At 47.4% G+C, this 22,046-nt stretch overlaps 1 protein-coding gene across 45 annotated transcripts in view; it reads left to right on the top strand.

The window, feature by feature from the left end:
- Window positions 1-22,046, top strand: part of ank3b (ankyrin 3b) — a 108,047-nt gene that overhangs the window by 62,922 nt on the left and 23,079 nt on the right. For 21 of the 45 annotated variants that reach the window (XM_048987075.1, XM_048987096.1, XM_048987099.1 and 18 more), the window contains 16 exons: window positions 1,024-1,122; window positions 2,253-2,351; window positions 4,532-4,729; window positions 5,291-5,389; window positions 6,163-6,261; window positions 6,484-6,582; window positions 7,546-7,641; window positions 7,909-7,981; window positions 8,119-8,178; window positions 11,082-11,205; window positions 13,941-14,043; window positions 15,459-15,503; window positions 16,000-16,106; window positions 16,561-16,593; window positions 17,688-17,912; window positions 20,974-21,128. In XM_048987075.1, the coding sequence (XP_048843032.1) occupies window positions 1,024-1,122; window positions 2,253-2,351; window positions 4,532-4,729; window positions 5,291-5,389; window positions 6,163-6,261; window positions 6,484-6,582; window positions 7,546-7,641; window positions 7,909-7,981; window positions 8,119-8,178; window positions 11,082-11,205; window positions 13,941-14,043; window positions 15,459-15,503; window positions 16,000-16,106; window positions 16,561-16,593; window positions 17,688-17,912; window positions 20,974-21,128 (1,714 nt within the window). The other 24 variants (XM_048987081.1, XM_048987085.1, XM_048987086.1 and 21 more) reach the window with 14 other exon arrangements.

Raw genomic sequence — 22,046 nt, 5'->3', positions numbered from 1 at the left:
TGACGTAATGCCTCTTTCCATCGTAAAAGAAACTTACACTCACGGTCCAAGTGTCGATGCATTCACTGTACGTTTTTTTAGGAAATGGAACTATATAAAAAGAAATAGACTGTATATAATGACTATATATAATATGTATTAATCTGGTAGTATGTCATGCAGTGTTCAGTGTATCCATCCACCTCCTATTTGCTTATTCTGTTATTGCTGGCAGATTGGCCTGGAGCACATTTCAGGAAATATAGGGCACAGGGCTGGGGTCCCACACACACACACACACACACACACACACACGGAGGTTTGTATTCATATCTTCGTGGGGACCGTCCATTCATTTCTATGGGAAAAACCCTAATCCCAACAATGACAACCTTAATTCCTACCCAGCCCTAACCTTAATTATACAAACTACAACCAAACAAAATGCAAGACTTTTGGCATTTCTAGTTTTTTTGATTACAGTTACAAATTGTTATAGAACAGAGAGTTTTCCCTTGTGGGGACTGAAAAAATGGTCCCCACAATGTCAAAATAGCATGTTTTTATCACATTTTGGGGACCAAATGTCCCCACAATGTAATATATATCTGACCACACACACACTTTAGAGATGCCAGTTAGCCTGACTGCAAGAGGAAACCTGTGTGACCCAGGGGCAAGATGCAGAATTCGGACCCCCAACACTGGTGATGTGAGGCAACAGTGCAACCCACTGAACCACCCTTGCAATAATCAATGCATTGCCAAACTAGGCTATCACTTGCAGTAGTTGCAATTCTGAATTAATAATTGTACCGTATATCGTTTAATCACAATCCAATGGAAAGGAATTACTGTTTTTATATTTGTATATTCAGAAGTCAGTTTACTCTCACCAAAGACACCTTGTTTGGCTCTTAGTCCTCAGGGATGAGTCTCTTTGTGATGCCTGTCTTGCCGGGATGGGAGTTTAACATCGGCATTGTCTGGTTAATGATTCGGCGGCGCCGCTGTTCACTTCCCCGGGTCTCTCTGTCTCCACAGAAAGGATTTACTCCGTTACATGTGGCTGCTAAGTATGGGAAGATCGAGGTGGCCAATCTACTCCTCCAGAAGCGCGCGGCCCCAGATGCTTCCGGAAAGGTAGCCGTGTTCGTACCCCTACGAATGACGCTGCTGGACGGGAGCAAACTGCGATCTGCGTCTGTCTCACAGCTCCGGGATATCATGCTTTTTCTTCTGTTTTGGGGCTGTTTTGTTTATATATATATTTTTAGCTCCGAAATAGACCTGATTTCGAGAAGGGGCCGTATTCTGCTGGGGCGGGTAGATGATGTGTGTCTCTTACTAGCAGTTTTGAGAAGATGGTTTAGCTGCTCTCGGGGGTTTGCAGCTGTAAGCCGGCAGCATGAGCTAACTGCTACAAGCTAAACGCATTGTCACATTGTAAAGAAAATCTGTCTCCTTTATTTTTAATTTTTTTACGTTATGAACATTCTTTCCTGTTTTGTCTGGATCTGCTGCAAGAGGCTGTGAGCCTCACTGTTCACATTACTTGTGCTAATTTGCAAAAAAAAAAAAAAATTCAATAAAATCCAGTGTAATGTAGCGGGATGCATATCAGCTCACAGCTAATTGTAATGCGCATGTTATTACGACCCGTTTCCAGCATGAGTGAGGCGGGTTAGCGGCTGACTTTCAAAGGTCCTTATAAATGGGGCTTTTGTTCTTGAGCAGTCAGATGGTCCCTCCCTTTCTGACCAGAGGTGACGATGTACAGTTGAGCCTCGGAACAGCTGTGTCTCCGCCTCTTAAAGGGCCGGTAGCTCCTCAGAAGTCCAGCGAGACCCCTGTTTCTATAAACCCTGTTGTCGTTTCTCTGCGCCGCAAGCGCAAGCAGCTATTGGCCATCACTTTCTAACATTTCGCGATGTTCAGCAGCTGGGTCCTGCCACCAAGTCCATATTATTATGTCTGATGCTTACTTCGCTGGTTGGGCTACCAGTGGACCGAGACGTGGGTATTCAGTCGTGTCCTTGGATGGTCGCCAGCAGCTGTGGATCTCTGTTGTGCTCCAGGGAATAAAGACTACATTTACGCGGAAAAATACCTAACCTTAGTAAAGCATATCTACAAGGCATGAAAAGTAGCCCAATCAGTTAACGATTCACATGCAGAAAAGCCGTCTGGACCATCCTGGACCTGGATTTTCCTCACGTTGGTTCTCCCGCCATGCCCTTTGCACACTCATGGGGTCTCTGCATGTGTTTTAGAGTGGTCTAACTCCCCTGCATGTAGCTGTGCACTACGATAACCAGAAGGTGGCCCTCCTTCTGCTGGACCAGGGAGCTTCCCCCCATGCAGCTGCCAAGGTACCAGTCACAACCCCCAACCCACTCCTTCCCACATCTCCCACTATGTCGTTCACGTTGCCCCGGTCAGCCAGCTAGTGGGCCCCAGACTCTCTCATCTCCCTTCATCTCACCTGTCTTCCTTCGTCTTCTGTCCGCTCTTCTGTCGTCCCTGTTTGTCTAATGCTGCCCCCCAGTGGTGCTGAATATAATAGGCCAAAACTTCAAATAAGAGCCAGGTATTACTTCCGGGTTATCGGGTTTCTTGCAGTTTGTGTTTGTGACGCCTGTAGCTGCCTCCTTAAGCAAAATGGCAGCATTTTGATTAAGGGGATAATTTAGAGTAATTGCAGAATTATTGGTCAGAACGGCAGTACTCGACCGAGGGAGGATTTGGGCTGGCAGGAGACTTGCAGGAGGTTACCTTTATTCCTGTCACTGGGAATGATATCGTTTGAGCCACTCAGTAACTCTAAACCAAAGTCGAAATTTAAATATATTATGCAATATTGCTTATGGTAGTCATTTATGGGCTTCAAACTGGACAATACAGAGCCAAAACCAAATTTTACTTTATGCTTGTCTAACAAAAAAATAAGCAGAAACAGACTGTGGATTAAGTTTTCTTTGCAGACAGTTGATTCTTATTAGTTTAGCAGAGAGAGAAGTATTTGTGTGTGGGGTTTAATTGCACGTGTTTTGTCCGACAGGAAGGTGGCTTGCAGAGAGCTCCCTGTTATTTCTGTTACCGGGATCTGTATCGTTTGGCTTGGTAATGATCAGCCGACGCTGACATTTAGCGATATTTTGCCACGTTTCCCTCTGCGGCCTCTTGGGGGGGCTACGAAAGTGACGACACAGATGGTAGAAGCCAAATGTTACTTCACACAAGGAAAACGAATACGAGGAAACAGATCGCCGATGAAGTATTCTGGCCAGCCAGTTGAATCTTATTAGTTGAGCAGAGTTAGAGGACGGTACGTGTGCGGGTTTATCTTGCGCGTGTTTTTAGCAGCTTGAAAGCAGAACTGTGCGATGCCCGAGCCAAAACATCGCCCCGATTACTGCCTTTGTTCCCCCTTGGCGAGTTATTACTGGATGTTTCTTTTTTCTCCCTGTGGCTGACATGGGCGACATTCAGACTGCCAGGCTCATCTCCGGTGCCTGACATCACTGCTGGCGAGGTCCGGCCGTTGGCCTCCTTTCCCCCTGCCATGTGACTCGTGGCTCAGCCAATACCAGTGTGCTTGCTTCTATTGCTTTGGCTTGTAGCCCCCCCCCTCCCCCCCCCCACTCCCCTCCCCCCACATCGTTCTATTGGGCGTCGGAAGGAAGTTGCTCAAGGTAAGACGGTTGGCGGTGGTGGCGTGTGCGAGGCTTACTTAGTCCACCGGGGTGGTTGTGAAATTAGCCCTCTTGGCCGGCCCCCTTTATGACATTCCCGCCCCCTCCCGGGGTCCTGGACACCTCCCTCTCAGCTCCCCCCATGACGAATCTGAGAATGGTGACTCCCTCCCTCCATGTCCCAACTTCTCCTGCTCATCTGGATCACTAATAAAGTGGGAGCATCGCTGACGGTCCTTCTCATGACATGTTGCATATTTCTTTTTTCCTTTCTTTCTTTCTTTCTTTTTTCACCATCCACTCATGACACTCGTCGTTCTGTGTTCCGTTGTTTTGTCTGATAATCTGTTAGAAGACGGCGTCCTTTATTTGGTGAATTAGCATTTGGATAGTTCACCTGCAGAGGGTTTGCAGAGTATGTCAAACATTTCAGCAACGTTCTGGCTGAGATTCAACAAGTCATGTAACATTGGTTGAGTGAGCAATCAAACTCCCTAAATTACTCTAAGAATACGTAGGTATGTTCATGAATCATGTACTCCTATATACTGTGTATTCTGTGAAACACCTACGGACACTTCGAAACATCTGAACTGTTGAATCTCAACTAAGTTGTTTAAATGTAACAAATACTCTGCTAATCTTCTGTAGGTGGACTATCCAAATTAAGTGTTACCTTGTATTTCATTTAATCTGGACCTGAACTCTGAATAATGGGACGTTTAAAGTATTAAACAGAAGTTACAGTGACTTTAGGGTTACTTGCATTGAGAAGGCTCTTGTAACTCAGCTAGATGAGGTGGCCTTAAAACCATAGCGTGCAGTTAGGCAGTGAGCTCGCCCTGCTTCCCTTCCAGAATGGCTACACTCCACTGCACATTGCTGCCAAGAAGAATCAGATGGACATCGCCACCACCTTGCTAGAGTACGGCGCGGACACCAATGCCATCACCCGGCAGGGCATCAGCCCTGTGCACCTGGCCGCGCAGGAGGGCCATGTCGACATGGAGTCACTGCTGCTGTCCAGGAATGCCAATGTCAACCTGTCCAATAAGGTCGGCTGCTTACAGACCCGCCCAGTTCACCATGATTGGCCGACAGAGTGCTTTTAATGGCACATCAAGATTACACAGCTAGGCTGTCACATTTCTCTTCATTTCAGTTCTACCCACTTATGCGGCTCTGTGTTTTATGAGATTACTTCCTCTTATGTTTCTTGCTAAAGCATGATCCATAAAGGCCCCCGCTAAGACGCAAATGGGATTCTTTTGTTGGTTTAGAGTCCATTTGCTTAACTGCTACACAACCTGCTGGACTTAATTAAAAGGGAGTTCGGCAGAAAATTTGGGGATTGTTAGCTTACAGGGTGAATTTATGCGGCCCCCTTAAGATCCAAGTATCTTTAGATACATGTCAGGAGGCGTTGCTGTTGTTTTTGGGGCCTTTTCGCTGCTACCCGGGAGCTGAATGTGTTACGTGTCACTGATCCACACCCCCGTACATTTGGCGAGAACATGACAGATCTGAAAGGGGCACAAAGGGGGCTTTGGTGCACCGTGGTAAAGGCTTTTTGGTGATGTGACCTGTCGCTGTTCCCCCCCCCCCTCCCATTTCAGAGTGGCCTGACGCCCCTGCATCTAGCGGCTCAGGAGGACAGAGTGAATGTTGCAGAGGTCCTGGTCAATCAGGGAGCGACATCTGACCCTGAAACAAAGGTAAAGGTTGTGGGTGGGGCGGGGTGGTGGTGGGGGGGGGGTTGGTGAGGAAGCATCACAATGGCTCATGGGAGTTTTAATTACAGAAAAATGTTCTGAGGGCAGAAGGAAAAATGATTGGTTTGATGAGAGAACCAATCAGATTGTAGGGGAGGCAGGTCCAAGCAGCTAGAGGAGGCGGGACCAACCAATCAGATTGTAGGGGAGGCAGGTCCAAGCAGCTAGAGGAGGCGGGACCAACCAATCAGATTGTAGGGGAGGCAGGTCCAAGCAGCTAGAGGAGGCGGGACCAACCAATCAGATTGTAGGGGAGGCAGGTCCAAGCAGCTAGAGGAGGCGGGACCAACCAATCAGATTGTAGGGGAGGCAGGTCCAAGCAGCTAGAGGAGGCGGGACCAACCAATCAGATTGTAGGGGAGGCAGGTCCAAGCAGCTAGAGGAGGCAGGACCAAGGCAACTGATCTTCTCCATCCTGTTCTGGCCTCGATTTAATCCGTACGAGCCCCGAATGATCACCAAAACTTCAGAGTGGGGTCAGGAGGGCAGGTCCTAGTAACCCCCCCTCCCCTCCATTTCTCTCCACCACACACTCACCAAATAAACTTAACGGGTTGAATTAATCAAAGGGAAAGTGCATAGATGGGAAAGCCTCGCGTCGCCATGACAACCGGGGCGCGGGTCATGTAGTATTTATACCTCTGACCATAAATAGCCATCGGCGGCAGAGGGGAGGCCACACATCTCGGCCCGTCTCACTTTTTCCATTCCGACAGATGGGATACACTCCTCTGCATGTGGCCTGTCACTATGGAAACATCAAGATGGTGAACTTTCTCCTCCAGAACCGGGCGAAGGTCAATGCCAAGACAAAGGTACTGGTTCACGCTCTCTTTCCAGCGTGGGCCCTGTCTGCACGTGTGTGTGTAGGCGAGTCAGTGCGTGTCGGGCTGATGTGCACGCCGGGCCCCATCTTCGCGCATTTAATATGTACGTATGCGTGTGAGCGTGCCACGTGTATGTTGTCTCGGTGCATGCGGTCGTGTGTGTTTGTCTGGGAGTGCCTTCGCCCTGATCCGTATCTCACCCTGTGGCAGAACGGCTACACACCCCTCCACCAGGCGGCGCAGCAGGGCCACACCCACGTCATCAACCTGCTGCTCCAGCACGGCGCCTTACCCAACGAGCTGACGGTGGTGAGTGGGTCCCACTTGGTCCAGGTCCCCCCCCCTCCCCCCCCCGCAGCCTGACCCTACCTCCACTTACTCCCCCAGGCACCGAATGCCAGGCGATATACATGCAACAGTAATGTCACTAATTTTAAAAGAACACTACTAATATTAGTGCTATTGCAGTCGCATTTCTCCTGCTCAGGATTACGGTGGGGGGGGTTTGTGTAGGTCTGTGGCAGGGCGCATACTGTATATATGCACAGCCGCCCACTAAGGACAGCTTAGGGACGCCAGTTAGCCTATTTGCGGGAGGATATCAGAATATCCGAAAGAAACCCGCTCAGTGGGAGGTGGGATCTGAACCCCCCAGCGCTAAAGGTGTGAGGCACTCTGCTCATTTTTATACACTCTAGTGATATCTGGCAAGTGGACACTGTTAGCCGCTGCTACCATTAGCATGACGCTGTATGTGTCTTGCAGACAGACGGCCTCACACTTTCTCACGTCGGAGACGTTTTAATCGGTTGGTTGAGTATGGGCACCTGCTTCGGCGTTCTTTACGGTTACGCCTCTTGATACGAGTGCTCATGGTGTGCTGGGCACTGCTGTCCGCATTCAGGTTTCACTCTAAGATTATGTGTTGTGTTTGCCGTCCCTGCCGCCACACAGAAGCCTTCGCTTAATCCTGCCCGTCTGTCTCTGTGAGATTTTAACCACCTTAACTTGAAACGGTTAAATTGTTTCCATGTGACAACTCTGTAAGTTGGCCGAATGCCTTTGTGCATAAAAAAAATGATCTTTTCCTGGATATTTAAAGATAGCTGACACTTTACAGTAGTTACAGTATCATTTTCTCCTTGGGGGGGGGGCTTTCCACGGTTTGAACACTGGTGCTTCTGTTGAGTTTGAGCGTTTTGCCGTGAGATATGGGTTGACCCCTACAGCACTGCATTCTGGGTAAGCGACCCTTCTTTCGCCCACTTTCAGAACGGCAACACTGCCTTGTCCATCGCCCGGCGACTGGGCTACATCTCCGTCGTAGATACGCTGAAGGTGGTGACAGAGGAAACTTTGACCACCTTGGTAAGACCGTCCTCCCCGCCGGACGCTGGCCGGGGTGCAACATTGCGGGTCGGACGCACGAAAGACGGCGGACTCCATATTCACACGCCGCGTCTGTAATGGTGTCGCGTGTAGCATCCATGACAGTGATGTAAACCTCCCATGTCTCATGTAGGATTTAACTTTCGTTTCAAACGTCCAAGGACCTCAAATACCAGCCTGGCATCGAGGAATCGGCAGATGGAGCATTGAAACCTTTTGATATAAACCCCTTTTCTTTACTCACAGACAGTGATAGAAAAACACAAAATGAACGTCCCCGAAACAATGAATGAGGTCTTGGACATGTCAGACGATGAAGGTAAGGAGGAAGTGTCACAAATCACAAATGACCCAAAGTCATACAATTCTCAAGTTTTCCAGTTTTTGTTTCTTTCATTTCTGTGTTGTGTTCATGATCTTTTTGTCCTTGACATTCTATCTATTCAAATTACGCAGTTCATAAAGCCAATGTACCTGAGATTCTCAGTGAAGACTATATTTCAGATGTTGATGAAGGTATTTTCTCAATTTTGTGGCCATTTGCAGGCACATTAAACCCCCCTGTCGTCTTAACCACAGAACTAACTTTGTGTTCTGTTGTCCCGGATGTCGTCTGTGAAATATGCCTTAATACTGGTTGCTAAGCAGTCTCCTGAAGATGAAATGCTTCGATTTGCTAAATTCGGCTTTCGCTTTTGTTTGCGTGCCTTTCTTCACTCCAGGCCTCCGTTGTCAGGCAGACTGTAAACATTGTTTGATTGTTTAATCCATGCATGAAGCGATATCAATACAGTTCAACAATCAGACTGACACATATATCCACAGAGTCCGAGGCAATGAAAGAGTCTGGATTTGAACAGCTGTGTGTGTTTTTTGCTGAATGCACACCTGTCATGTCAGAACCATGACGCTGCTACAAAAGACTCTGTCGCGGTCTGAAATGGAGGTCGTACAGACCCATGTCTCCAGTGTATTTCAGACGTCGCAAAATGTTAAATTTAGCCTGTTTCTTAAACATATGTCATTGTATGTTGGAGTATTCACTCAGCAGACACAAAAATAGAGCACATTGTTTTAGAGCATGAAATGCAACGCATTCTGGGTAATTGTCTAGTAATTCAAAGTGTAACACTCCTAGCTGTCAAAAGATATGTATGGTTGTACTTGGGATATATGGCTGGCAGTATAAAACTGGAAACGACAACGTCAGAGGGCTGTTATTGGTTGTGTTTACTCTTTAGCTGGCTTGCCTTGTCGCCAAGGTAACGTTAGAGGTTGGTGTGGAGTTACTTTGACAGTCGATGCCCTGGAACATTGGAACATTAGATTGCACAAACTTAGCTCGCTCACAAGACCTCCTTGGCACATATGCGATTGCCATACTGTCTGGAGTGCACTGTCCTTCTCATTTGGTTCATGAATAAGTATTTTCTTTTTAATGTGTCTTCTGGGCCATTGTTTAAAGAGTCCAGCCAGCATTGTCTGTAAGTATCCAGGTGCTATCGACTACGCGTCATACCTGACCCTCATCTTTTCTTCCGTACGGAACCTGAATCTGGTTCCACATGGCTGTACTTCCCAGGGAGCGAAAGCCAGAAGGTTCCTTGTGCTTGCTGGACGTGAATGAATTCTGTCATGCACGTTTCCCATCTGCCCTTAGATACGTCTAGGTCTTTATTGTGAAAGACAAAAGAATGTTGAAGTGCTTCGTTTACAAGGTTGAACATTGTGTATATCCTGTGTGTAGCTTTCTGTCAAGAAACGCACAAAGAGTTAGAATTGTTACTGTTAATGTTCAGTAGCAAATAGCCACAGTTTAGATGATCCCAGGGGTTGTACAGCTCCTGCCTCTTAGAAACAGACAGGCCTCCTTCCTCCTACATAACATTATTATTGATCTGCCTCTGGGGGGAGCTGTCTTTGTTGAATCACGTGGTGCCGAAGGTTGCAGAGCACACCTAAGAATGACCCTCATTAGCATATGAATGGGTCTTGCCCTGTCTTTGTGTTGCCACCTAGCTGGGTTTCCAGGCATCAATGTCTGGGGAAACACCCCCCGACCCTGGTCCAATCAGAGGGGGGCCCAGTGTGGACTACCCAACACGTTACTCCCATTCAGTCTCAACCTGGGCCAGCTTGTGTCAGCGCTGTTTGAACTCTGCTCGCAGCGAGGAGCGTGCATTCGGCAGCCAGTGGTGGTGGAGCATGCTTCAGTGGTCGCTGGGCGCCCCAGTGTTGTTGGAGCGAGGTCCTCCTCCCCCCTTCTGCCTCTTCTGCTGTCCTTGAGGGATTAGACTTTCCTTGTGTTGCGTCCAAATCAGGCCCAGAGGAGCTGCCTTGGTAACAGACTCCAGACGAAAAGGGAGGAATCAGGGGGGGAACGGCGATTTTAATAACCAAAAAACGGAGGGGCCGGCCCGGCCGCGTCAGAGGTCACCGCACTTCCACGATGCGCTATTCTGGTCGTGAGTCGTCGCATGGCATGCGCCGGCTGCTCAGTTAGTGCAGCTGGAGAGCCGCTGCCCGAAATGCGAATCGTGCTCCCCAGGCGGCGGCGGGGGCGGGAGAAAGCTGATCTGTTTGCAAGCACGCCGAGGGAGAGTCATCAGCTCAGGAGAGTCATCAGCTCGGGAGAGTCGCAGCACGGCAGAGTCGCATCTGAGGGGAAGTGGACAGGGGCCGGAAAAAAGTTTGTTGCCCCAGTGTAACGCGGGCACTTTCTTGGGGGACGGCAGGACCGCTTCTGAATGGAGACGCTCATGAGGAATGCGATGGGATTAGGTTGGTGAGAGTGCTTTGGGGTTCTGGAGATGGTGGGTGGGGGGGGGTGCAGTGGTAGGGGGGAGAGACTATGTTGTAGCCGTGCTGTTGTTGGGGGGAGGGTTTGCAGAGGAGGGGAGCGGCAGGGGGACAGGGAGTGGGCGCTGCTTTGTTGCTGGAATGCAAACCCGCCATTTTTTTTGCTTGTTCTCTGTTCGGCTCTTAACCCCTTATGCTTCTGCAACTTCCCTCACAAGTGAACGTTAACATCTCTCCTGTGTTGTCGTGGGAAAAAAGATAACAAAAGCATATTTAGTGCACTTGTGCTTATATCTGTGTTTGTGCGTGCGTGTCTGTGTGTGTGTGTGTGTGTGTGTGTGTGTGTGTACATTTGGATGTTGGTGTCTTTTAAAACTGCTGAGAACTCATTGCTCTGAAATTAGTCTCATCCAGCTGCTATCTGGTGGCAAAGCCCCTGGGTGCGGCAAGGGGGTGTCAGTTGCAGGCTTGGAAAGAGTCCATTTGGGTGGGGGGGGGTGGCTTGTAGGATTTCAGATGACACTGAGTCTGTAAGCGGGGCTTGCTACTGGACAGAGACCAAGCGGAGGGTCTGCACCTGCCGAACACCCCCCAGCTAACTCCACCTGTCCTTCACTCAGGTGAGGATGCGATGACCGGTGACACGGACAAGTACCTGGGCCCTCAGGATCTGCGGGAGTTAGGGGACGATTCACTCCCGCAGGAGGGCTATATGGGCTTCAGCATTGGAGCCCGCTCGGCAAGGTAACGTAGTGCAGCCCCCCTCCCCGCGTCCATTAGGGTGGACGTGTTTCAGTCGTCATCATGTGCATGCACGATGCACACACACACACACACACACATACACACACACACACATGCACACACACTCCAGTATGCAAAAAATATTTCACTAATAATCATCAAATTACTTATGCCATAATCATAATAAACTAATTGTCTTAATTATAAATCAGGCTATTTCTAAATTACTTCAGGGCAAGCTCAAATGTAGCAACTTATTTATTTATTTATTTTTTTTACTTGACTTTAAATATATACCTTCGGTGGTCTCAAGAGCTAATATTAGTGCCAATCTGGAAAGATATGTGAAATATCATGTGATATAAGGTCCATGTAAACAGACACGGCATGCGAACATGGAAACTCCGGACAGTCGTGTCACACGCCTGTCTGTGCCGCACACGGTGTCCGCTGCTGAATAATAAACACGCATGAATTAATCAGAACAACCGCAGAGGGGACAAAACACTGGGAATCTGCTGAGCTGATTAGTGATCATGTTCCACCGAGGTGCTGAAAAGCGTCCTTTGTTAGCTGAGTAACTAGCTACTTTGTCAGCTCTCATCCTTACTATGGGTTAACCACAAATCGTGGCCTGATGTTGAACCTGATGTTGAACTTCACCCCCAAGGTTGAAGTACATGGGATGGGAACCATTTGGACATCCCCGTGTACTTTTGGCCTACTGGATAGCCAGCCACTGCTCCACTATTCAGTGGTAGTGGAGTTGCTCCAAGCATCAAATGATGTAATCTATGGCTGTTGGGTTTTGGGGTCTTGTTCTGAAGCACAACATATCGGGAAGCGGTCATTACCTGCACCATACAGGCGAACTACATACGCAGTTTGTATATAGTTTAGCCTAACGGAGTGTCGCAATGACTGCTCAGAATGGCCAAGTTCTCTGAGGCAGCCGACTGACGTGAACTTGTCTCCCAAGTATGTCTGGAAAGGTTCCATGACCCAGTTGATTTTTTTGATCAAGCCATTGCTGTTTGATGCTGAGCAACCTTCTTTTGCATTCCTTCCACTACTGGCATCCATCCAGAGTCTCTCCCGCATGTCTTACGCTCTTGGGCGGGGTCTGTATTTCCCCCGGAGCCAAGGCACATTTCCGTGTCCCAGGGCATAACGCATGCGAGGCCGGCGCGTTCCTGTCGGTGTCATTAGACCCATTTCTGCTCCATCCTCTTCTGATTCGTTGCTTTCAATATATTCTGTTTTCTTTCTTCTCCGCTTAATTTCTCACCATAGTCCTAAAGTCAGGTAAGAGGGCATGATGCTGTTAGCAGTAGCGATTCACTTGGCTCCATGACACCCCCATTCATTGGTGTTCTCCCGTGGTGTGCTACGTGTGTTCTAGTCCATTCTGTACTGTAATATTATTTGCTTGCTACTTTTTTCCCCATCACCCTCAGATTGTCAGATTCCCCAACCCTCCGCCCCCCCCACCGTTGAGTGTGTAATCGGAATTGATACTAAATGTAGTTACTAAGTGTGTGTGGGAACGACCTAGCTATGTGATATGTGTAAACACTATGTTGACGCTTCTAATACCATTGTTGTTGTCGTAGTTGTCGTGGTGATTGTTGTTGTTATTGTTTTCGTTGTTATTGAATTATACTTGATGTAGCTTCCAGGGATTGATCAACCAGTTGAGCTGATCAATCTGTTAATCAGTGGCTTTGAGAGAACCTGTTGTTAAGATGGCTAGCAATCACTGACTAAGTGACTGGCTGACGGATTTGAACGTCACTGGGATAAATTATTCAAGGCGCATGCTCTTGTATGGAGGGATGACAACAGATGATGTTTAACAAAGAGCTGGTGTTGCATTGACTCGACATCAGACTGTCTGGAGTCTCTGATGAAAGCTCACTGTGAAGATCCCAAAATGGACCGTGGTTTCCCCGGCGATGCATCACCTGAGAGTCGTTTGTAAGTCCCGGTCTCTCAGATCTGAGATGGAAGGGAAGGTTAAACTAGAAGCCCTGAATATAGTGACTCGCCGTAGTTTAGCAGCTACCTTAATGTTGCTGGGAAGCCATTATATTAGCAGCCTGCTTAACCCTCTTGCGTTTACTTCCTTTTGAAGGTGTAGACTTTGCCGTTTTCACTTCACACGTGCATGTGGCATGCTTGGGAGCAGCTAAACATCGAAAGGGAACGAGCCACTTGACCGTCTCTTCCATTAAACCGCACGACAAACTCTAAAACGTATTTCAGACAGCTGACCGAGCCTCTTCATGCATTTCTGTCCCTGTCGCCTCGATTTCCTGGACTTTCCTTCTTATCTCCCCCCCTGCAACTCTTTGAGAGGTTGAGTAAAAAAATGAAATTGTTGAACGATGCTAAGAAGCGTCTCGCAGCCACGCACACGTCGCACATCAGAGTATTCTTTCGTTTGTCTTTTGTTTGTGTAACTTCAGTAACAATTCACGCACGTGGCGCCGTCGGTCTTGGGACTTCGGCAAAGCCCAGACATGTGCCCAGCATCCATCAACCGACATTCCAAAGAGATGCTCTCGCCGTCCATCTCCCGACTCTCATTTCCGGATAACCCGTGCCATGTATTTTGTTTTTTGAATTATGCAACGGTTCCCTGGAAGCTGCATGCAGTAATCAGTTTCTTTTCCCCCCTCCCTGTTCATTTCATCATCGCACCCCTATTGTGTGGTAACTTGTAAATACACCAGCCTCCGCTCCTTCAGTTCGGATAGGTCCAACACCCTGAATAGAAGCTCCTTCACCCGGGACAGCATGATGATCGAGGAGATCCTCGCTCCTTCCAAAGAGACGGTGAGTCCCGCTGCATTTCCCTCTTACTATGTGGCAGGCTGTGGTGATGCCGCTTTACGTTCTACTTTTTTGCAGGAATCCCTTCACTTGCAAAATAATGGCGCAAAAAAAAAAAAAAAACTCCTTCCGTGACTAATTTAGCGCATAGTAGCAAATTTTTACCTTTATGCAACCATTTCAAAAATGAAACCAAGTACCAAATCAAATGGTTAATGCAGCCATTTGTGATATTGTATAAGTAGTGTGCGGTAACGATGACCATGGACCACAGAACGTATCTCAAGGGGGGAGGATGGAGGGATGGGGAAGGTATAAAATCACGTCGTCTCATCGAAAATTCAGATGTAACGTTTTAATTTTTTTAAAGCGTATAATTCAGGCTATTATTAATGAAGTTTTATCAGTTTTGCATTATCTATAGGTAATTTTTTTGCGAATTGTGCATTACTGCATTCTTAATTATGCTTCAAAAGTGACCCGGTCACCACGCGATGAAAAACTTTGTTTGGTGCAATGTGTGGTTTTGTGGAGTTGAAACAGCGTCAGTAAAAGACCCAAACCGGAACGCTGTCGCATGAACTGCTATCTACGTGTGCATTATGCATTTCCGTAATTTATATGTGCTGTTTTTGATTGAAAAATATTTACAGTATAACATTGCGTACTTGGTATCGTGTTCCACGTACGTGCTTTGAAACGGTACACCCCAACAGCGGTGAGCCCTGTTTATGGTAGGGGGCCTTTACCTGGGACTGTGTCAGTTGTGGATGTGAGGAAGGTCGTTAAAATCTCCGATGACCCCGTCATGCAGATGAAGCCACTGACACGCTAGCACCACCTGCAGGACGTCAGTAACACTACAGCCTAGTGTCCAAACAGAGACCTGTGCCTCACAACAATAAATAAGTTGCTAAAATGTGATTTCAGTGTTTCTGACAGCACACTCAGAGGCATGGACTAAAGCTGCTTCCTGGGATTTTAAGACTTGAGAAATAACATGTTAGAAATGACCCTTTGGATGGTTATGAGGGACTGAAGATGGCTATATTTGCCCGTAGATGGGAGTTTAATGACCCTTGTTGTGTGTCCCACAAATTCAGAAAGCTAATTTTTTCCAAGGCGCAGTTTTGGATTTCAGACTGAATGCAGACTGTCTACCAGGGAATTATTTTTGGAGTCTGAGCTGATCTAAAAGACTTCCTGTTTACTGCACATTAATATTATAGACTGTCTGGAAGTAATTTATGACCATAGGTTGATATGTTTTTTTGTTTTGTACAAGGAAGTTGTAGATAAGTGTTGCTTCAGTGTGTCTTGGAGGCAGTTAAAATGAACGGTAACCTGAATCATTGCTGCCGTTAGAAAATATTTGCTTGTGTAATGAAATATTTATGTTTTTCCTTCAATCGTTTCAGAGTGACTGTAAAGAACATTCTGTTGTCGTTGAGACCCAGAATAAGGTACAAGACATGCTAAACACACAAGGCATCGCTTCTTTGCTTTTCCGTTCAGTGGTTAAGATGCAGTGACTGCTTTCTGCTATATTTTCTGGGTTTTTTGCATTTATCCCCAAGCACTTCCCTCTCCAGCAATTACAGAAACAGGTGGTAACTTATTAAACGGGACCTCATCTTCCCCAAGAGACATCTGGCTGCTTTAAGCTACTGAACTTTAATTTCTTCTTACGCGCCTATGATTCTATTATTTTATTACTTTATTATTGTTTGTTTTCTTTTCTTTTCGGAGGGAAATCTTGCTTCATTTTAACGCTTTGCCCACTGCCATCAGTCGCAAGTTTGTGGTTGGGTACTGGATGCCGGAAATGTTCCCACGATACCGTTGGGCATTGATTTGCTCCTGTGGAGGGATGGTAAAGCGTGCTTGCGGGGTGATGGATTTTGTGAAGGGGGGGTACGCTATGCATGTATTGCGCTGACCGTGGCCTCGTTTTTCCAGCACCTGGCGGCAACCAGGGAGTGCGACTCGGACTCCCTGAGGAGGTACAGCTGGGCGGCGGACGCCCTGGACAATGTGCACCTGGTCTCCAGCCCCATCCACTCGGGGTGAGTGACGGTGCATAGAGGCAGTGTGCAGCCCATGCTCGATCGAGCGATGGCCGCCGGGATCTCGCAACTACCCCTGTCCAGTTAGACTCTGAAGAACAAGAGTCTCCATACTGTAGTACTTTCTCTCTTGGATGCAGTTGAACCGAATGCAAAACTGTAATCTTGTTCTGTCTTCCTGCCTTGTGAATATTAATGTACTTTAAACATGTATGTTGAGTTCTTATGCTGCGTAGTTCTGATATGTTGAATCTGGCATCTTTTTTCTCCCCTTCTTTTTTCCCCCCGGTACCCTGTGGCACATTCCTGTTGTTTTCTCTTGTTCTTCCTCTAAAACTTGCTTCCAGTGTCCATCAGAATTGACATGGTGGATTTAACAGTGATGAGTGTGGCGTTTTAATAGATCTCTTGGATATTTTTGCCTTTCCCTACATTCTTCCATTTTATTTTGCAGCTTTCCTTCTCCACTACCCCAGTATGACTCCAGGTGATAAATGTGTCCTGTGATCTCAGTTCCTCTTCCTTTTCTGTGTTTGCTTCATCTGTGCAGTACCGTGCCCCACCTAGATGACCTAGGATGCGTAGCTCCGTCTGACACCTAGCCGTAGTCTTCTCTGAAACGTACCGGAGTTTCGAACATCTAAGGCGATGTTTCCCAATTCGGTCCTTGGGGACCCTCAGTCAGTTTACAACTGTCTGTCAGGTAGCTGGAGGGGAGCAAAAATGTGGACCGTTTTCCAGGGAGCTGGGAGGGTGCAAAAACATGGACCATCTGTGGGTCCTTGGGGACTGGGTTGAGAAACACTAAAGGATCTAAGGGTCGCGGCAGAAACTAGCCACGTCGCCGCCCGTTAACGAGCACCGCTGACGTCCCCTCTGTGGCTTGTCACACGCCATGCTTGATGTTAAACAGAGATGGCTATGTGGGCGAGATGTGCGTCGCTGCATATATTACTTACACAAGGTCTGCTTTCAATTCGCCAGCCCTGGTTCACCGGCCAGGACCACAGCACACTTTGGCCACGTGGTTTTGTCATCATTAACCCCACTCAGGACCGGGCTGAATCTTTACCGCGAATGGATGAGCAGGGCGCGCATCGCTCCCGAAAGCGGCAGCCCTGAACATTGAACGATAGCATCCCGTTTGTGTTAAGGCGCATTCCGTCTGTAACGGAGGACTGTCTGATACTTATGCTGAGCGCTTTTCCGTGGCAGTATTCCTTATTGAACCAAAATCTTGGGATTCAATTTGATTCCTTTGAACTAAGAGAGTTAACCTGCTTGTATGCTGTACTTAATTAGTTAAAGAGTTCCAATTACCATCTGAATAATGAAAGCTCTCCTGAGCCTAAGGCTCGGATCATGGGGAATATCTGCCAGGGAAGAAGAGTCAGAGCACCATCCCTTTCTCATACTATCCTTTCCTCCTCTTAGAGTTACGTGTGTGGGTTTTTGATCACAGCATGGGAAAACTCACTGGTGTCATCCTCACCGATGTCATTGGACCGCGTGCTCCGTTAGCCCTGCCCCTCACCACTCTATGTGTCGTCCCCCCCACTCCGCCTCCCCTGCCCCGCTCAGGTTCCTGGTCAGCTTCATGGTGGATGCCCGCGGGGGCTCCATGAGGGGCAGCCGGCACAACGGCATGCGTATCATTATTCCCCCGCGCAAGTGCACGGCGCCCACGCGCATCACCTGCCGTCTGGTGAAGAGGCACAAACTGGCCTGCCCCCCGCCCATGGTGGAAGGAGAGGGCCTGGCTAGCCGGTTGGTGGAGGTCGGCCCGGCGGGAGCCCATTTCCTGGGGTGAGTGCTTTTTGCCGGCTCTGTATTCCTTCTTTTTTCACTTTCACTTTCATTCCCCTACTGTGAGGAGGGCGTGTGTAGGAGATGTTCCTCCATCGTTGTTTCACACCAGTAGCGTCCGTCCATCGGTTTGCGTGAACCTGCTTTAAATTAAAGGGGAATTCCACCCAGAACTAATATTAAGGCTTTATTCCCCCACCTCCTTCCTCAGACAGATTCATATGAATCCAAAACGGACTCAGTTACACCCACCTCGATGACCAAATTGGGCTCTTTGAGGATTCCATGGTCGTGCTTGTTGAAAAATGTCAGCATTTTTTGGTACCAACACATATTCCTAAATGTCTTGTTTTTCTGGTGCATAAATCTACATTCCCATAATTTCATATTTATGTTAATCCTTTATTTTCAGTCTTTAATTTTGCTGTAAGGTAAAGCTTATCACAGATAAGGTCAATGTAGACGTGTCATACATCTATACAGTTCACAATGTTGTTCGAGAAGTGGCGTCGACTTTTGGCCAAAATTCGGATGCCTCTGTTCCGTAAAAAACTAAATATACATGATGAGATTCACCTAAAAAACAAATAGCCAACCGGCTTTATGAAAGGCGCGGAATATGGAGTTCGTCTGGTCGAACGTGAAACCATGAGATTGAGGCTCATGCCTAATCTGGCGGATTTTGCGGCCCTTGGGTCATCGTGTCAGGTTATTATGGATATTTATTGTGGGATCTGACCGCGGCAGACATTTAGCGTCAACGCCCGGGCTGATCGGACTGTGGTGGACTTCCCCTTTGGTGCCCTTGCGCCGGCACAGTTCCTCCTTATCATCCAAACATCTGACCTGTATGGAGGTGAGCAATCCGGTACTGATGCGGTGTTTGTGGGACCGTAGGGCGCCTTCCTGGAGCGTGGTGAGGCTTTGGTTTTGCCCTGTGGCTCGGCCAGCTACCTGCGGGAATGACGCTCTCTTCTTCATGTCCCCCTTCTTTGTCTTTCTTCCCGCTGCATGGATGTTACTCAGTAAACTGCACCTACCCAGCAATCTGCCCCCTCTTAACGAGGGTGAGAGCACGGTTAGCCGAATCCTGCAGCTCGGGCCCCGAGGAACAAAATTTATTGGGTAGGAGAATATATGTAGGCCAGACTCGAACGACACCAGCGAACTCCTGCGAGTATGACGACTGTTGTTGTTATGATTTCGGTTTAGTTTCATTTCGTTTTGGTCATTCCCATACCTCTACCTGTCTTGCCGATGTTTTCAGTTGAGGGTGGCATCTCTGAAAGCAGATCATTTTGGCTGGATTCTCCTCCCCTCTCTCGCCACCCCCCCCCGCCCCCCCTTCCCCCCCCCCCCCCCCCCGCCCCCCGCCGCGCTTGTTACGCATGAGAAGCACCACGAGCATCCTGCCACAGTGGCTGGCCTTCGTCTCTCCATGTCGTCAAATACAATCTCCCACTGTGGCACCGCGCGCGTTTGCCAGTGCGGAAGATGTGCCATTTGCACGGATCACGGAGAAGGTATCTGTGCTGACTGCCCCAGGGAATGCTGGGAAATAGTGGGGGCCACTTCCACGTAAAGTCAACTTAAAACTCTGCCACTTCCATGTAAAGCAATATCCTCAGCAATAACTTTATATTTGTGGAGATCTTTTTCAAATATTTCATCTTTGAATCAGTTTTAATTTATTATGTAATAAAACGTTAAGTGGGTGTTTAACTTACCATTACTAACTTTACCTATGCATATTTCTCTGGTACCTTCTCTAAACATTGTTGTTTTGTTTTACTTTAAGCATCATGCACAGCACTGTAAAATGATGTCTGTACTCAATGTAGGCAGTATCAGTTCTGTTACTCTACACAGATTGCATTGCGCATTAAGTTTGTCAGACATACTAAAGACCAAATTTTCTTTACGATATATTTTCTTTAGACGTTGACCTTCAGTATTCACTATTGCTAAATGAAATTTTTATGCATACAAAATTTATTTGTAAAAGATCAACTCAATTTAGGGATTCCAGAATTCTAGTATTCAATTAGTCTCTTGCCAATCGAGGGCGATTTACACTGACCTGCCCTACATTTGACCTGCCATGATGACTTGTAAGGCAGCGTCACGGAATTTACTAGAATGTTCTCATAGCAACCTGCGTAGGAAAACAAGGATACTGTCTATGTGATTCTGTTTAAAAGCTGCAGAGTCCCAGTGAAAGCTGGTTGGCAAAGGCCTCTCAACTTACATTTAGAGAGATTAGCTTTCGTGCTCACAATGCAGTTTTACGGTCCGGCAAGATTTACAGGTGTTTTATAAGGTCAAGGGTCACCAAATTCATCCGCACGACTCTGTAAATTCCCAAATAGCCGGTGCTTCTGCACATACTCCCATTTTCTTAAGCCTCCTTATCCATAAGCTGTATTTCATCTTGACTTACAAGTAATTACACAGTGGACACAATACTGTTTGTAGCAGTCACTAAAGATAATAGTCATTAAATATTATTGAAATTATTACAAGAATGCAGAGCCGCTAGTACATATTAAAGAACCAAAAAAAAATTATAATTTGACAAAATTCATTGAATAAATCTGGTTTGTGCTCCCTGCATGTAATTTTTAAAGAATAAATTATTTTTTACTCTTGACTAAGTCTGTCGCCCAGACAGGATTATAAATGAAAACTCTTGAATTGACAACAGAAAAAGGTCTTGCACTAGGAGGATTGTGCAGCTTTCCTGGTGTTTAATCCGGTGCCCACTGTAAATGTCGTCTCTGTCTGTCGTTTGCAGTGTCTTGCACTTTAATGTTTAGGCTGAAATGGGAGGACTGTGAGTTAATTCACACATGTCATCAACTTGTACTTGTTTCTCATTGTCACCCATATTAGAAAAAAAAAGTACAAAAGGAATCAGGTGACTTGGCCTGTTGACCTCTGACCTTTAACCCCTGCCTTCTGCCACTTTCGGCAGGAGTGGGCTGTTAAGTACAGCCGGCCCGCATCAGCATGACCCAGCGCCTCCATGGAACCCTCTGTTGACATTCCCTGTTCCTTCCAGCCCAGTGATAGTGGAAATCCCCCATTTCGGCTCCATGCGGGGGAACGAGCGGGAGCTGATCGTGCTGCGGAGTGAGAACGGGGACACGTGGAAGGAGCACCAGTACGACAGCAAAAGCGAGGACCTCAACGAGCTCCTCGGTGGGATGGATGAGGGTGGGTAGCCCAGTCCTCACAGAGTGGTTGCCCCATTGTTAGGGATGCTCTTCCAGCTCTGGAGGGTGATACCTCAACACTGTCAAACTAGCTAACGGTTTCCGTGATGTTTTCAGGAGATACAAGAATTCTCATTTGCCAAATGATCACTGTCTAGTAAATAATACACTGAGTACTTTCCCTAACCTCAACAAGTTTCTGGTAAACCTTTTTAGTTGGACAGAAGAGACCACGGCAACATGTTCCGATCATGTATTTGTGGTTGACTGTAAGCAGGGCTGGAAGGTAGGCTCTCCCACTTGCCTGAAGTGAGTAATTTAGACGAAGAGCAAGTACAAAAAACGAAACGGTAGCATGCTGGCTAGTACAGAAATTGTGCGCCAGAACAGGGTTCGACACCATGGCGAATTCTGACAGACATTTTGATCAAAATGCAGTTTTTAACCACGGATGTGGAATTTAAGTGCTGTGGTGGCCTAATGGGTAGAGAAGTGCGCACTTATAATCGAAAGGTTGCTGGTTCAAATCCCCGAACAGCAAAGTAACACTGAAGTTCTCTGAGCAAGGTACCACCCCCAAGCACTGCTCCCCGGGCACTGAATTAGCTGCCCCCTGCTGTGTCATGATGTCACATATGGGTTAAATGCAGAGGACATGCCATGGTGTCTCAACAGTGACAACAAATCACTCTCACTAAAATGTAGCTTATATAGCTGTTTTCTCAATCGAAACATTTTGCCACTCACAGACGAGCTTGCCACGGACGCGGTCATTCGTGTACGGACAGGTTGACAATCCCCGTGTCGGATAATTTTAACATTTTTTTTTACTGAACTAGCCCAGTTGACGATAGCAAAAGTTCCACCCCTGATATTACGAGTTGCCTCCTTCATATAAAGATGCTGCGTTGTGGTCGTA

Source organism: Brienomyrus brachyistius, chromosome 20, assembly GCF_023856365.1.
Source record: "Brienomyrus brachyistius isolate T26 chromosome 20, BBRACH_0.4, whole genome shotgun sequence".
Lineage (NCBI taxonomy): Eukaryota > Metazoa > Chordata > Actinopteri > Osteoglossiformes > Mormyridae > Brienomyrus > Brienomyrus brachyistius.
Note: the sequence above shows the minus strand (reverse complement) of the source record. Positions and strands in the feature narration are given on the sequence as shown.